The 15,604-nt window shown below is 46.4% G+C and overlaps 1 protein-coding gene across 6 annotated transcripts in view; it reads left to right on the top strand.

The window, feature by feature from the left end:
- OSBPL10 (oxysterol binding protein like 10) overlaps positions 1 to 15,604 on the top strand; it is a 316,838-nt gene that overhangs the window by 242,827 nt on the left and 58,407 nt on the right. For all 6 annotated transcript variants that reach the window (XM_061127667.1, XM_061127672.1, XM_061127671.1 and 3 more), the window contains one exon: positions 2,993 to 3,159. In XM_061127667.1, the coding sequence (XP_060983650.1) occupies positions 2,993 to 3,159 (167 nt within the window). The remainder of the gene's footprint in view (positions 1 to 2,992; positions 3,160 to 15,604) is intronic.

The raw sequence follows: 15,604 nt of genomic DNA, 5'->3' as shown, positions 1-15,604 counted from the left end.
CCCCATTGTCTCTCTCCTGGTTATCACCTCTGACTGATGGTGGCATGGAGGGGAGCAAGGGGCAGAGTTGAGGTTTGAGAGTAATGGAACACTGTCCTGATTGCCTATGAAGAGTGAGTGTTAGTCACTCAGTCATGTCTGACTCTTTGTGACCCCGTAGACTGTAGCCCACCAGGCTCCTCTGTCCATGGAATTCTCCAGGCAAGAATACTGGAGTGGGTTGGGGTTCTTACCCACCCGGGAATCAAACCCAGGTCTCTTGCACTGCAGGCAGATCCTTTATCATCTGAGCCACCAGAAGGAAAGCAGATTTTTTCCCCTAGTGCCTTTCAAGTTTTCCTAATTACTCTGGAGGACATTTTCTACTTATATAATGAAATAAAATGTGAAACAAGTAATACCTTTGTATTTATGAGACAGCTGCCCAGTATTTAAGATCTGAATCTAACTTCTGGTCTCTGAGCAGGAGTTGGTCAGCATACCAGGTAAGAAGTACCTTTCCACCTTTCTGAGGGCAGATTCTGGGCCTTGGAACCCTGGATTGTTTTTTTCAGTCCAGCCCCATCCACCTTCTATTTATGGGGCTTCTTTCCAAACCTGTCGTTAGCTCACCCTTCAGCCTTTGATTTTAGTGTTATGAGTTTTTGCCTTTTTAAAAAATAACATCAAATTATGGATGTTATGCATATGGATGACTCTTTTGTCATTAAAAAAGAGTGGTAAAATATACATATCAGAAAATTTGACTTCCTAACCATTTTTAAGTATTTAACTCAGTAGTGTTAAATATATTCATATTATTGTATGACCAAACTCTCGAACCCTTTTCATCTTGCAAAGCTGAACCTCTGTACCCAGTAAGCAATAACCCTCCTTCCTCACTCCCTTCCCTGCTGTGTCCCCAGACCCTTTTCATCAACATTCTACATACACCCATTTTGAAATTAAAGATATCCGAAAGTCTTAATGGTCCTTTACTCATTAGGCACAGTTGTAGTGAGCACACACTCCTTGCCAGACCCTGTCATAGGTTCTGGGAAATCAGCACTGAGCAAGATCAGTATGGCCTCTGTTTTTAAGAAGCTGAGTTTTTAGGGAGAAGAGGAAGGCAGACAATAAACGAATGAAGAGAGTGAGTTCAGTTCAGTTGCTCAGTCGTGTCCAACTCTTTGTGACCCCATGGACTGCAGCATGCCCGGCCATCTCCTGGAACTTGCTCAAACTCATGTCCATCGAGTTGGTGATGCTGTTCGACCATCTCATCCTCTGTCGTCCCCTTCTCCTCCTGCCTTCAGTCTCTCCCAGCATCAGGGTCTTTTCCAGTGAGTCAGTTTTTTGCATCAGGTGGTCAAAGGATTGGAGAGTGAGTTCAGATCGCACTAAGAGCTGGGAGACAGTACAACAACTATTGGGATGCAGAGGAGCCTGCAGCACGCTCCCTTGGCCAGCGTGGTCCTGGGCAGGGGGCCTCTGTGAGGGAGTGATGGTTGAGTAGATCCCTGGATTTATGTGGGAGACCTCCTCCACCAGGTAGATGAATGAAGGATGTCAGTCTTAGCAGGGAAATAGTGCCCACAAAGACTCTCACTACCTTGAAGAGTTTGAAACAACATAGCCTTGCTTGGGCATTGTGAGCAGCAGGGGGAGAAGGAGCAGATGGCAGGCAGCGTCTGAGACACTGGAGGGCTGCGGAGTTATAGTTCGTGTGAGGCAGTCTGCATGAGCCAGCCTTCCCACACTCACTCACTCCTGCTCTCGGGCTGAGGACGGAATCCCCAGGTTCAGCTGAGTGTGAGGCCAGTTCTTTTTCTAATGGCAGGACTGCTGTGGGGTATAGAAATCTACCCCCAGTTACTTCCTGTCCCCTTCGGAAGCATATGCAACTATTCTACAGTGACCCGTGACTCAGACAGGTCGGGGATGCCCCAGGGGCACAATGCTTAAAGAACCCACCTGCCAATGCAGGAGCCACAGGAAACCCGGGTTCGATCCCTGGGTCGGGAAGATCCCCTGGAGGAGGGCATGGCAACCCACTCCAGTATTCTTGCCTGGAGAATCCCGGGGACAGAGGAGCCTGGCGGGCTGCAGTTTGTGGGGTCGCAGAGTCAGGCACAGCTGAGCATGAGTGCTTACAAAGGTTAGTATTAGAGAGAGAAAGGTTTTCTTCTTGTCCTCAAGGATTTAGGGAGGATTAAAAAAATGCTTTATAGGGAATTCCCTGGCAGTCCAGTGGTTAGGACTCTTGATTCCACTGCTGGAGGCCTGGGTTCAATCTCTGATCGTGGCATGACCAAATAAAGAAAGAGAGAAGAAAATAAATAATTTATAAACACCAATCTGGTAACCCCAAAGAGTTTTTGCTATAATGGCATGACCACATCTGTCTTCAGTGATGTGGCTTCTTGACTTCTGCCACGCTGGCTGCATCCAGTGGCTGTGGGCTTGTGAACGTCATCACACTGCAGATGTCTTTTCTCAGCTCTGGTCATCAGATTGCACTCAAACTGCATTTTGAGCAGCCTGTGTCTGATAAAATTCTACTTTGTTTATTGCTATTTTTTTTGGCCACATCGTGCGGGATCTTTCCTGACCAGGGATTGAACTTACGCCCCCTGCCTTGGGAACTACAGTATCATCAGGGAAGTCCTCGACTTTTGGTTTTTTATTGTAACTATTTTAAAGTATTTTTAAACAGGTAAAAAAAAATAATAATAAACACCCTTAAGGAAATATGGCGAACATGAATTGTTTTAGTCCAAGAATGGGGAGAGACACAGCCTGTGGTGATTCTGATATGGCCATTATGCAGAAACCCGTTCATGAATAGATGATCTGAATCTGCACTTCATTCCACTGAACCAACCGAAATCCACCACCATCCACTTAACACTGGGCCCACTTCACGTTGGGCTTCTTATCTAGTGTGATACCTCTTGAGCTCTAAACGTTGGATTTGGAAAATGCTTGGCATCATCCTCGGTCTTTATTTCAGAAAGCATCCTGGGATGGCACGGGCCCAAGTCACACTCCACGGAGCAGCTGAAAAATGGGACACTTGGCTCCTTGCCATCAGCCAGCGCCAGCATCACCTGGGCCATTTTACCCAACTCCACGGAGGATGAGCAAATCTTCCCGCCAGAGCCAGAGCCAGAGCCAGAGGTAAGCCGGCTGCCCTCTCTAGCACCGTGTGTGGCTGTGTTAGTGCTTGCTGGGAAAGAGAGTAACTATATTTGTAACTTGCTCATCTCTGGATTTTAAGAGGAGACCAGTGATAAAATGCAAGCATCACCCGGGGAGACAAAATCACCCCCGAGCATGCCTGTTCTCCTGCCTGGCAGCTGCCGTGGGCGAATTATGATGCAACCGATGGGGAATCTCCTATTTTCACTGCAACGGAAGTTATTTTCATATTGAGCAGGAGAGATTCAAACGCACTCACTGACGTGACGCCTGTTGACATGATGGGAGCAGTTACAATATATTCTATCACTCCCCTAAAAATAGCGGCTTCTTTGTGTTGGTTGTGCTGATGCCGTGAGCCCTGCCTCCCACGCGCGCTCCCCGCATGCTGCAGGACCGGGCGAGCCCACGGGCAGCGGCTGGGGCTCTTCCGGGCTCTGCGCTGCAGCCCAGGTCCAGGGACGAGCAGCCCTGTCGACCTTAGCAGCCAGCCAGACCCCCACAGGCTCGCTGGGCCCTGCGATCCCCCTGCACGATGCTCCTTGACCAACGGCGCCTCTGAGTGGCAGCTCGAGAGAAGCCAAATGCAGCCTGCCTTGTGTTCGTCTCTCCCGTGTCACGAGTGAATTTCTGTTTTCTCTGTTTCTTTGGATGCACATTTCCTGTTGACATGATCTTGTCAACCGGGCTGGGACCTACTGTAACCATATGTTAGAGATTGTTCTTCGTTTGAATTGAAATCACTTTGGCTAGAAAATTATAGAACAGGATCTGTTTTGTAAGGGTGCAAGCCCCAGAGCAGCGTCTTGGATCAAATGGTCTTGGTCCTCCACTGGCATTTTTCTCCCAGCTTCACATGGTTCTTTTCTCCGAGGGTGACTAAAGGGCCTAGATCTTCCAGAGGCAGGGTCAGCCTGCCCACAAGTATTTCGTCAGCATCTGTAAGGTGACTTTGCAGAGTATGAAATGATAGGGAATGTGAGATTTTGAGAGGCCTTTGCCTCTGGCCGTGCACTGAGTTTCAGGTGGGAAACACTTGCAGCTGACATGTAGTTGCCTTGCAAGGTAAGTTGGAAACTGAGAGGATGATCGGAGCTTGGGATCAGGTAGCTCTGTTGAGAGCCTTGGGTGGGTCACGTTTGAGGAGGGGTGCTTCGCTGCTGAGGGGCTGAGAACTCCAGTCCCTTCCATTCCATTGGGAAAGATGTTTGGGACTTCACACCATGATACACATATTAAAACTTGCTCTAGAAGGACATGAAGAGAGAAATTCTTAGATCTTCAGAAACAAATTCTGTGCACAGCAGCATCATGGAAACCCTAGCAGAAACTGTCACCTAATAAGCTTAAAAAAAAAATGATTTTGTTTATTTATTTATTGAAGTCTAGTTGATTTATAGTGTGTTAGTTTGGACTGTACAGCAAAGTGATTCAGTTATACATAATTCTTTTTTAAAATATTCTTTTCCATTATGGTTTATCACAGGATATTGAATATATCAGTAGTCCCTTGTGCTATACAATAAGACCTTGTTGGTTATCCATTCCATAAAAGAGTTTGCATCTGCTAACCCCAGCCTCCCAATCTGTCAGTCCCCAATCCCCCACCGCCTTGCCAACTACAAGTCTGTTCTCTGTGTCCATGAGTCTGTGATAGGTTCATTTGTATCATATTTTAGATTCCACAGGTAGGTGATATCATATGGTATTTGTCTTTCTCCTTCTGACTTCATTTAATGTAATAATCTCTAGTTGTGTGTGTGTGTATATATATATATAATTATATACATATTAAAAATTATATATATATAATGGAATACTACTCAGCCTTAAGAATGAGCAACATGGATGCAGCTAGAGATTATTACACACACACACACATATATGTATATATCTGTATATATATGTGTGTATGTGTGTGTCTGTGTGTTCTTTATGCATTCATCTGTCAATGGGTATTTAGGTTGTTTCCATGAACACTGGGGTGCGTGTATTTGAATTAGAGCTGTGTCTGGATATATGCCCAGGAGTGAGAGAGCTGGATCTTATGGTAATTCTGTTTTTAGCTTTTTTTGAGGAACCTCTGCAGTGTTTTCCACTGTGACTGCACCAACTCACATTCCAAACAACAGTGTAAGAGGGTTCCCTTTTCTCCACACCTTCTCTAGCATTTGTTGTTTGTAGACTTTTTAAAGATAGCCATTCTGACCAGTATGAGGTAGTACTTCGTGGTAGTTTTGATTTGCATTTCTTTAATAATTATCTTACTCCTTGGAAGGAAAGTTATGACCAACCTAGATAGCATATTAAAAAGCAGAGACATTACTTTGCCAACAAAGGTCCGTCTAGTCAAGGCTATGGTTTTTCCAGTGGTCATGTATGGATGTGAGAGTTGGACTGTGAAGAAAGCTGAGCGCCAAAAAATTGATGCTTTTGAACTGTGGTGTTGGAGAAGACTCTTGAGAGTCCCTTGGGCTGCAAGGAGATCCAACCAGTCCATCCTAAAGGAGATCAGTCCTGGGTGTTCATTGGAAGGACTGATGCTGAAGCTGAAACTCCAATACTTTGGCCACCTGATGCAAAGAGCTAACTCGTTTGAAAAGACCCTGATGCTGGGAGGGATTGGGGGCAGGAGGAGAAGGGGACGACAGAGGATGAGATGGCTGGATGGCATCACCAACTCAATGGACATGGGTTTGGGTGGACTCCGGGAGTTGGTGATGGACAGGGAGGCCTGGTGTCCATGGGGTCTCCAAGAATGAGACACGACTGAGCGACTGAACTGAATAACTAGTGACCTTGAGCGTCTCCTCACGTTCCTGTTGGCCATCTCTGTGTTCTAGGAGAAACATCCATTCAGTAACCTAACAAGCTGGTTATCAGGGCTGCTGGTATTCCGCATCCTGAGTTCTTCATGTATGTGTGCTGCTTCCCATGGGTGCTTCCTGTAACTCCAAAGTTTGAGAGATCTGGGTTTTTTTTAAACATAAAATTATTGCCCACTTTGCTTTCCGGTCAGTAGCAGAGGCAGAAGATAGTATATCATTATCCGTATGAAATAACGAGCTCCAGAGTTCAGCTTGAAAAAAAAAATACCTTGAAGGAGAAGCACTAAGGAGAGTTTTTCCCCCTGAAATTAGGGACAGTCATTAATTTCTTGTTGTCATTTTTGCCCTTATTCCTTTTGTGGGCTCAATAGGAGATAGTGTCTGGTAATCCTTTACAGCAGGCAAGACTTATGGGTTGTGATGTGGGTGTGATGGTTTTCTGAGAAGAAAGGATTAAGAGTTCTTTTGCAAAGCCTTCCCTCATTTTTTCCAGTAACACCTCTAGTAGATGATTTTTGCAACCCAAACAGCTAGTGTTGATTGGATGCTATTTTTATTTTAGGCCATTGTGCCTTTTTTTTTTTTTTTTTTTTTTGTCATAAGAATTGAAGAAGCTAGCATCAGCCACCCAATAGTTTTCTTGTCAGGAAAAGGAGAATGTTTTCATTGTCTCCCTTTTGTATAATTTCGGAAAAACAGTCCCAGAAGAAGTGAAGTGAAATTCCTGAAGGCTAAAAAGTTCCTTATGAGAATGTTCCTTATCCCTTTTGATATTGAGAATATAGTTACTGACTGGGTGGTCATTGGAAGAGTAGGAATGGTAGCTATTGTGATGCTTTAGACAAATATGTTCTTCTGGCTTATTGTTGTGATCACGTTAGGTCTTTAGGAGCGTAAATTAGGATATAAACACTCCGATGTGTATTTATGGTGTTTGTTTTATTATTTTTTTGCCATATTGTATGGCACTCGGAATCTTTATTCCCCAACCAGGGACTGAACCCATGCCGTCTGCAGTGGAAGTGCAGGATCTCTGGACTGCCAGGAAAGTCCCTGTTTGTGTCTTTTTATGCCATCAAGCAATTCAGTCAGTTCAGTTCAGTCGCTCAGTTGTGTCCGACTCTTTGCAACCCCATGAATCGCAGCACGCCAGGCCTCCCTGTCCATCACCAACTCCCGGAGTTTACTCAAACTCATGCCTATCGAGTCGGTGATGCCATCCAGCCATCTCATCCCCTGTCGTCCCCTTCTCCTCCTGCCCCCAATCCCTCCCAGCATCAGGGTCTTTTCCAGTGAGTGAACTCTTCGCATGAGGTGGCCCAATTAACTCAATCCAATTCCCATCAGACACAGACTGGGCGTCCTCCAGTTCAGCTCAATTCTGATGCTGTCCACCCGTAGTGGGCGCCAGATCGCACAGGGGAAGGGCTCGGACCTACAAGACTGAGCCCCGCCTTCCACATCAGATCCAATCACAAGTCCAGGTTGTCCCCTGTGCTTCTGACCAACTGGCTATGGGTTGGAGAGTCCTGTCCTCCTCTCAGGTGTGATTAATTTGCTAGAGTGGCTCACAGAACTCAGAGAAACACTTACCAGTTTCCTACAGAAGGATGTCATTCAGGAACGGAAGAAAGAAAAGTTCAGAGCAAGGTCTGTAGGGAGGAGCTTGGAGCTTCGCTGCCCCCTCTGAGTATACCTCCGCCTCCCTGCACCCCACCTATTCACCAACCAGGATGTTCTCTGAACCCTGTTCTTTAGGGGTTTTATGGAGGTCTCATTGCATAGGCAAGAGTAAAGAAATTCTTGGCCACTGGTGATTCTCCAGTGATTAAATCACCTCCAGCTCCTCTCCCTTCCCTGGAGACAAGGGAGTGGGACTGAAAGCTCCAACCCTCTCATCACAGGGGTCAGCCCCACAGACAACCATCTCCCATCCTTAGGTGACCAGGGGCTTACAAAAGTCACTCACTAACATAACAAATGACACATTTAAAGCTCTCATCTCTTAGGAAATTCTGAGGGTTTTAGGAACTCTGTGCCAGAAATAGGTACAAAAAGCAAATATACATTTCTCATCATAAATCACAATTTCACACTCCCCTCCCCTGGCTCTGGCTTACGATAAAACAACTTACACGTATCTGGAAAAATGAATGCATTTTCAAGCTCAGTCTGTTTCATTCTCAACAGCACAGAACTCAGAGAGCAGTGTGTATTTAATAATGTGAGTTACAAGAAAGTCGTGGTTAGCCCTGTTATCAAATGCAGAGATCTCAAAATTCTATTCTGCTGGGGCTGGAACTAACTAAATGTGAAAATGAAATATTCTCACATAATGAAGCGAGTTGGGATCTTGGTTTCCCCTGTTAGTAGAACGACAATTCAACTCTCTTAACATGTTTGAAATGTTGTTTAGACAGAAAAAGATTTTGGCTGTGCTTTCTTTGTCGAAGTACACCTTGTTTTAGGACAGGAGGAGGGGAGATGTTGGGCCTGATGCTCTTGGTCTTCATCTACCCTCTGGACTGAAAACCCCCCCAGCCCAAATCCAGGTCCCCAGGTCCCTCACTTTTTCACAGTGAGGCCACTAAAGCATGACGATTTCCTCAGTGTATCTGTGTGGGAGTTGGAAGCTGAGATGGGGACCGTATTCCTTCTGCTGGTGTGACTGGTGGACAGGGTCATGAAGGGATGTGTTTAGAGGCAGGTGCAGTGGTCAGGATTCTGTTCAGTCCCCCTGCGCTGGCGGGAGAGGCTGTTGAAGCCGCCGCAGCAGCATGTAGATACTGGGATCCGGGCTACCTGCAGTGCTGTCTCTTGAGTTAAAAAGCCTAAGGGGGCTTCCCTTGTGGCTCAGTTGGTAAAGAATCTGCCTGCAATTTGGGAGACCTGGGTTGGGAAGATCCCCTGGAGAAGGTAAAGGCTAGCCACTCCAGTATTCTGGCCTGGAGAATTCCATGGGCTGTATAGTCCATGGGATCACAAAGAGTCAGACACGACTGACTGACTTTCACTTTCACTTCAGACCAGTGAAGTGTACATACCCAATTCCTGTATCACATCCCTTCCTGATCAAAATACCTGAAGTGGTTTCCATTCCCAGCCCTGGATCTGGACTGGTTGGGCTGTTGCTGAAATAGGGAAGCAGAGGATGGCATGGGAGCAATCCTGGATGTATACCCATCTTTCTAGAGCAGGGGTCCCCAGCCTCTGGGATCTAATGCATGATGATCTGAGGTGGAGCTGATTTAATAATAATAGAAATGCAGTGCACAATAGATGTAGTGCTCTGGAATCATCCTGAAACCATCTCCCACTTCCACCCCAAGCCCCGGTCCATGGAAAAATTGCCTTTCATGGATCTGGCCCCTGTTGCCAAAAAGATTGGGGCCCGCTGTTCTAGACAATATATCTGAGGGGTGGAACCCCTCATTTGTCATAAAAGTCAGGTTTATAGAGGTATAATTCATAAATAATAAAACTCACCCCTTTAAAAATGCAGTTTTATCACTTCTGTCCTTTGATTTGTTACAGCAGTTCCATCACTTTCCAAGATTCCCCTGGGTTCCTGTATATTTAACTTCTCCTCTGTCCCTGGTGAGCACTCATCTGTCTTCTTCCACGTAGTTTTGCCTTTTTTCAGAACACCCATCTAAATGGAGTCGTGCAGTCTGTATTCATGAGTCTGGCTCCCTTTGTCGGGCATAATGTGTGTTGTGTTAGTCACTGGAAGTGTTTATTTGGTGCCCAGATACCTGCCCCTGGCCTGGAGAGAAACTGGAGAGTCATCTCACTAATCCCTCCACTGTGGCTTCCCAGGTGGTGCTAGTGGTAAAGAACCCACCTGCCAGTGCAGGAGACGTAAAAGACTTGGGTTCAGTCTCTGGGTCAGGACAGTCCCCTGGAGGAGGGCATGGCAACCCACTCCAGTGTTCTTCCCTGGAGAATCCCATGGACAGAGGAGCCTGGCGGGCTACAGTCCATAGGGTCGCAAAGAGTCGAATACAACTGATGCGACTTAGCACGCACGCACAGTTACCTTCAGCAGAAAGTCTTGATGCCATGTCTCAGGAACATGCTGCCAGCTCCTATCAACCCTGGGTTGAGTGTTTCATTAGAACACTTTGCTTGGTGAACCATCTGCATCGCAGTGGCAGCGTTGCCATCAAGAGACCATATGCCCTGCATCCCCCAAGTCTAGCATGTTCAGAAAGACTTCTCCTAATGTCCCTAGTACTAAGGACTGGGTCAGCATATAAAGGAGCTAAATGGGCTTTGGCTAGAAAATGGCAGAATTGAATTTTCAAGTGCTATGTCATAATCCCTCCTTCTCCAATGGGGAGGGTATTGTCTTACCAATGAGGGGAAGAGACAGATATAAAAGATTGAGCTGAATGTTGCCTCAAGAAGAATTTTCATGTCCTTGGTTGAGTTGTCATTTTTAGCCCAGAACCTTTGAACCACTCAGTTAACATAGAAGGCTGTCAGTTTTGAAATACTCTGAAGTTCAAGTTGAAGCCTGGCCAGTCTAATCTCAAGCCATTTTGATGATGGTTTACTCCTCACCTCCACAGTACATCAGTGTATAGGTATGTGTAGATTTGAGCATAAGTATAAGGCATGGGATGGTGATAGCTTTTTCAGGATAAGGTGGTGTGCTATTTTGATCCTTTGGATGACTTTTTTTTTAATTTATTATTTGTGGCCATGCTGGTCTTTGTTGCTGTCCTCAGGCTTTCTCTAGTTGTGGTAATTGGGGACTGTGCTTGGATGCAGTGGGGTGTGTGGGCTTCTCATCGCAGTAGCTTCTCTTGTTGCGGAGCATGGGTTCTAGAGTTAAGGCTTCAGTGGTTGCAGCTCACAGGCTCAGCTGCCTTGTGGCGTGTGGGATATTCCCAGACCAAGGATCAAACCTGTGTCCCCTGCATTAGTACACAGATTCTTAACCACCAGACCATCAGGGAAGTCCTGGGTAATTCTTTTAGTCCACATTTTCAACCTTGAAGATTTGTTCAAAATATTTGATACACATTTGTTTGTTATCAACTTCTTGACCAGGGAGTGAGGCAGCTTACCCATCATTATAATGGTGGAAAATTGCTTTTGTGATTTCCGTGATAGGTCCACAAAGTTTAATGGTTGCTCTGTAGGAAATGTTGTTGATCATGTCCGGACTTTGTAGCGAGGAAGTTCATGGGTGACATGATTACCTGTTTTCTGCCCCACTCCCCTTCCTTAGTCAGAGAGTTTAATTGCATCAAACTTTCCAGATCCTGTGGAATACTTTTTCCCTCTGTGAACCATGCCTTTGAATCACTAAATCTTAGAATAGTCTTTCGGGGTCCAGTGGCTACTCCCCAGACTGGAGTGACTGACTGGCTTGCCAAGAGTCACAGGACTGATGAACAGTAAAGGCGAGGTGGAAGTCTGGACTTCTTTATCCCCAGTCAATGCCCTTTCCTATAGACCACACCGTTTCCTGTGTCCAGAAGGAATCTTCAACTGCAAATAACAGAGAACCCAACAATTAGAAGCTCAAGCAATAACACCGTTTAATTTTCTCACACAATTGGACTTCTGCCAATAGTGGTCATAGGTTTGTTGGAGTCACTCCTGATGCCCTTGAAGATACAGCCTGTTAAGAAATTGGCATGCAGGTTCCTCAGAAACAAAAAACTAAAACCGGAAGTACTGTCTGATCCAGCAATCCCACTGTGTGTCTTTATCCAGAAGCACTGCAATCAGGATCTTGAGATGTTTACACTCCAGTGTTCATTTATTTCAGCTTTGTTCCTGAATAGCCACAAGGTGGAAACAACCCAAATGGATGAATGAACAAGGACAGTGTGGTATATGGATACGATGGATTGTTAACCTTAAAAAGGGTGAGCCTTCAGGGCATTATGCTAAGTGAAATACGCCAGTCACAGAAGGACAAATACAGGATTCCACTCATAGGAAGTCTCTAAAGTTATCAGACTCATAGAAACAGGAAGTTGGATGATGGTGGCTGGGGTAGTGGGGGATGAAGAGCTTGCTCTCCAGTGAGTGGAGAGTCCCGGTTGTACGAGACGGAGGGGTGGAGGTCCGCTCTGCAGCCGCGTGCATGTGACCGACACCGACCATGCCGCACACTTCAGCATTTGTTATGAGAGTAGATCTTGTGAGTCCTTTGTGATGCAACACATCGGTTACCTCTCTTTAAGAAAAAAACAAACAGGTTTCTTCCATTATTCTTGAGTTGGTTTTTCATCCCCACGTTTGTCATGGTGGCGGTGTGCCAGCTACAGTCCCAAGCACCAGAAACTCATGGCCTTCCTTTAGAATGTGGGACGAGATGAAGGCTTTCCCAGGATGCCCCACGTGGGAAGGGAAGGCCCCGGCACACTTTTCCTGTAAGTCCCAACCAGAACTAGATCCCCCGGGGCCCCACCCAAGACCTATAACTCGAGCCTGGCCAGCTGGGTTTCCACGACTGCTTTAGAGTAATCAGTTTCCCTCCATGGCCGTGGAGGAGGGTGCTGAATCACAGTGAATCTTGAGTCCTAGGTGGCCCCACATTGGGTCCCCATTAGCAGGGGAGAAGGTGGGATAGCCCTGGGGTGTGGAGATAGTGTGACTGGACCCCCCAGACCTGCCCCAAGTGGGTTTTCTTCCTACAGTACTCATCTTCAGCTTCCTTAAGACTTTTCTAGCCCTACCATTTCATCTCATAGGCCAAATTCTTTGACGAGTGAATATGAATGAAAGGTCCATCTGTACTGTTCATATCTTGAGGGCATCTTCTCCCTGTCCTCATCTCTGTCTTTTGCTCTTTCTAGGAGTCTGGATGCCCCAATAGAAGTAAGTCTAGGGACTTCCCTGGCGGTCCAGTGGTTGAGACTTTGTGCTCCCAATGCAGGGGGCACGGGTTCCATCCCTGGCCGTGAGACTGAGATCCCACCTGCCATGCAGCATGGCCAAAAACCTAAAAAATAAAAAAAATAAGTCTAACCTGCTGAGTGGCACGTGAGTTATGAATGCTGCTGTAATGAGAGATTCATTAATGACCAGTGTCCTGGCCTCCCTAAACAGAAGGCTCTCCTACTAATTAGTCCATTTCTCATGATTGGCCTTGACCTGTCCTACACATACTAGATGGTGGTGGTGATATGTGGAACTCTTATTATGACCTTTTCAGAAGATCCATGCAGGGCATTCCAATTTGGGTCCTGACATTATAGGAATGAGCAGTGGGTTTTAATCATCTGGATTTTTTCTTCTCCTCTTCTGGCTGTAGGTCTGCAGAGACAGCAGTCCATCCACTCTGCAAATGTAGAAGATAATGCCTCCTAGTTACCAGACCCTCAGGACTTAGAAATCAGAAGGATCCAGGTTGTTGCTTCTGTTGAAAATAGATCCTTCCCTCATAAGTTTGCTCTGTGTCCCAATATAGTAAGATAGTAATTATTCATCATCTTGATTATTTGTTTGTTCATCAAACACTAATTGAGCTACTATGTGGTGGACATTGAATGGAAGACTCCTTAGTTTAGCAGATTTCATAGCTCAGTACTGTGAGCTAAATCATACCCAGGTGGCCAGTGCAAGAGACTTAAGAGGTACAGGTTCGATCCTTGGGTTGGGAAGATCCCCTGGAGCCCACTCCAGTATTCTTGCCTGGACAATCCCACGGTCAGAGGAGCCTGGTGTGCTACAATCCATAGGGTTGCAAAGAGTCAGACGTGACTGAAGTGACTTCGTGCGCATGAGCTAAATCATATACCACCTTCCCTACAAGTTCATATGTTGAAGACCTAACCCCTAATAGGACTGTATCTGAGAGCCCTTAGGAAGCAGTTAAGGTTAAATGAGGTCATTTGGGTGAGGCCCTAATCCAAGAGGACGCTCTCTGACTCTCCACCCTGGGAGGACGTGGCAGAAGGCAGCCGTCTGCAAACCGAGAAGAGAGCCCTCATCAGAACCCAGCCGTGCTGGCCCCCTGATCTTGGACTTTCAGCCTCTAGAACTGTGAGAAAATAAACTCCTATTGTTGAACCCAACCCAGTCTATGGACTTTTGTTTGCCCAAGCTAAGACACTCAGCTTATTAACTCCATGTTTTTTTCACAGTAGTCACGATTATTTTTTGTATACCTTGCTTGATATTAGAAGCAGGAGAGATGGTTTTTAGCTCAGTGATGCTTCCAGGTTAGTTTGCCAACCCTGTGGAGGCTCTAGTGGTCTGGGGCTGTGGTCTGCCTGTGACCTGTGGCAATTAAAATGACCATGTGTGAGATGCATGGCGTTTGGTGGTGCTCTCATGGGATCCGATTGTTGTTCCTCCTGTGGCTGAGAGCTCCTGTCTGTAAAAAAAAAAAAAAGTTTTTCTGTCCTCTGAACAAATCAACAGCAGACATAACCATCACACACAAACCTAAGCTCTATGTGCATCTTTCAAGGGCTTCTTGAACCTGGATTCTGGCTGCACTGATGAGTTCTCAGGGGCTACAAGATACAGCAGTGTCATTTCCTGGGCAGCTTTGGGGGGTTTTTGGTTACTTTTTCAAGGATTTGTTCCTCCCTTCATTCCTTTTCCTTTTTTCTCCTCCTCCCTTCTAGTGGGTGATAATAAAGTTTTCTTTTCTTGGCTGATGTTGCTTTCATAAGAGCAGGTGGAATACACTGGGAGGTCCCTAACCACGCCTCCTTAGGAGCTGGTAGGGTGTGTCTGGGGCTTGAACCAGCGGGTGCAGCCCTGCAACAAGCTGGTCTGTGGCGAGCCTCCCTCCCCTCCCCACAGTCCACTGTGGCTTTGTGACATAAACACCCACCAGAGTGTTGGGGATGCAGCCACCGAGGATTTGCCAGTTGTGAGCTGGAGCTATATGAAAAAAATCAGCACCAAGTGGTATAATCTCTTCTGTCCTGCAGCAGCCCCCAGAGGATTAAGCGCTTTGAAACTGGTGAATGAAAAGGGTTTAAAATTATGCAGTGTTCCCTATGGGTTTCCCCCCTTCTCCCCTCCCCCCTTCTCCCTCTCCCCACCCCTCATTGCCTCCTTTCCACTCCCCCCTCTTCATCCCCCGCCTCCCCTCCCTCCTCCTCCTCTTTGCCTTCCTGCCAGTCCTGTGGCCACAGAGAGGGAAAGCCTGACCTGAACCAGACGTGAAGAGTGGAAGAGAGTGCATGCAGGTGGTAGGATTATTTTTAGTGTGCTGTTGTTTCGGGTTTATTTATTCTCTTCCTAGCCAGGTGGCCCCAAATTTCACAACTCCCTCCGCTTTCCCCTGGCCCGCCTTGCCCTGTGAAGTGCTACCCGCAGAAACAAGCTCTTCGCCCTCTGCCCGGCTTACATTTTTATTTGCCCACGATGAATAACTCTTCCCAGGATGATTTATATGTCCCCTCTGATGATGTTCACTTTCCAGAGATGGGAAGTCGATGCTCAGAGATTTATGATCTTGGGAAAACAATGTTATGGAAGAAACGAGGAAAGTCTTTTCTCACATCCACTTTGGGCTCTGCCTGAATTAATCAATGAGTTCTTGGATCCCTTTTGCCATGTGAAATTGAGTTTTGTAGATGGATTATGGGGCCATGTGGCACAGGGGCTGC

Source organism: Dama dama, chromosome 24 (assembly GCF_033118175.1).
Source record: "Dama dama isolate Ldn47 chromosome 24, ASM3311817v1, whole genome shotgun sequence".
NCBI lineage: Eukaryota > Metazoa > Chordata > Mammalia > Artiodactyla > Cervidae > Dama > Dama dama.
The sequence above is the reverse complement of the archived record's forward strand: the minus strand, read 5'-3'. Positions and strand labels throughout refer to the sequence as shown.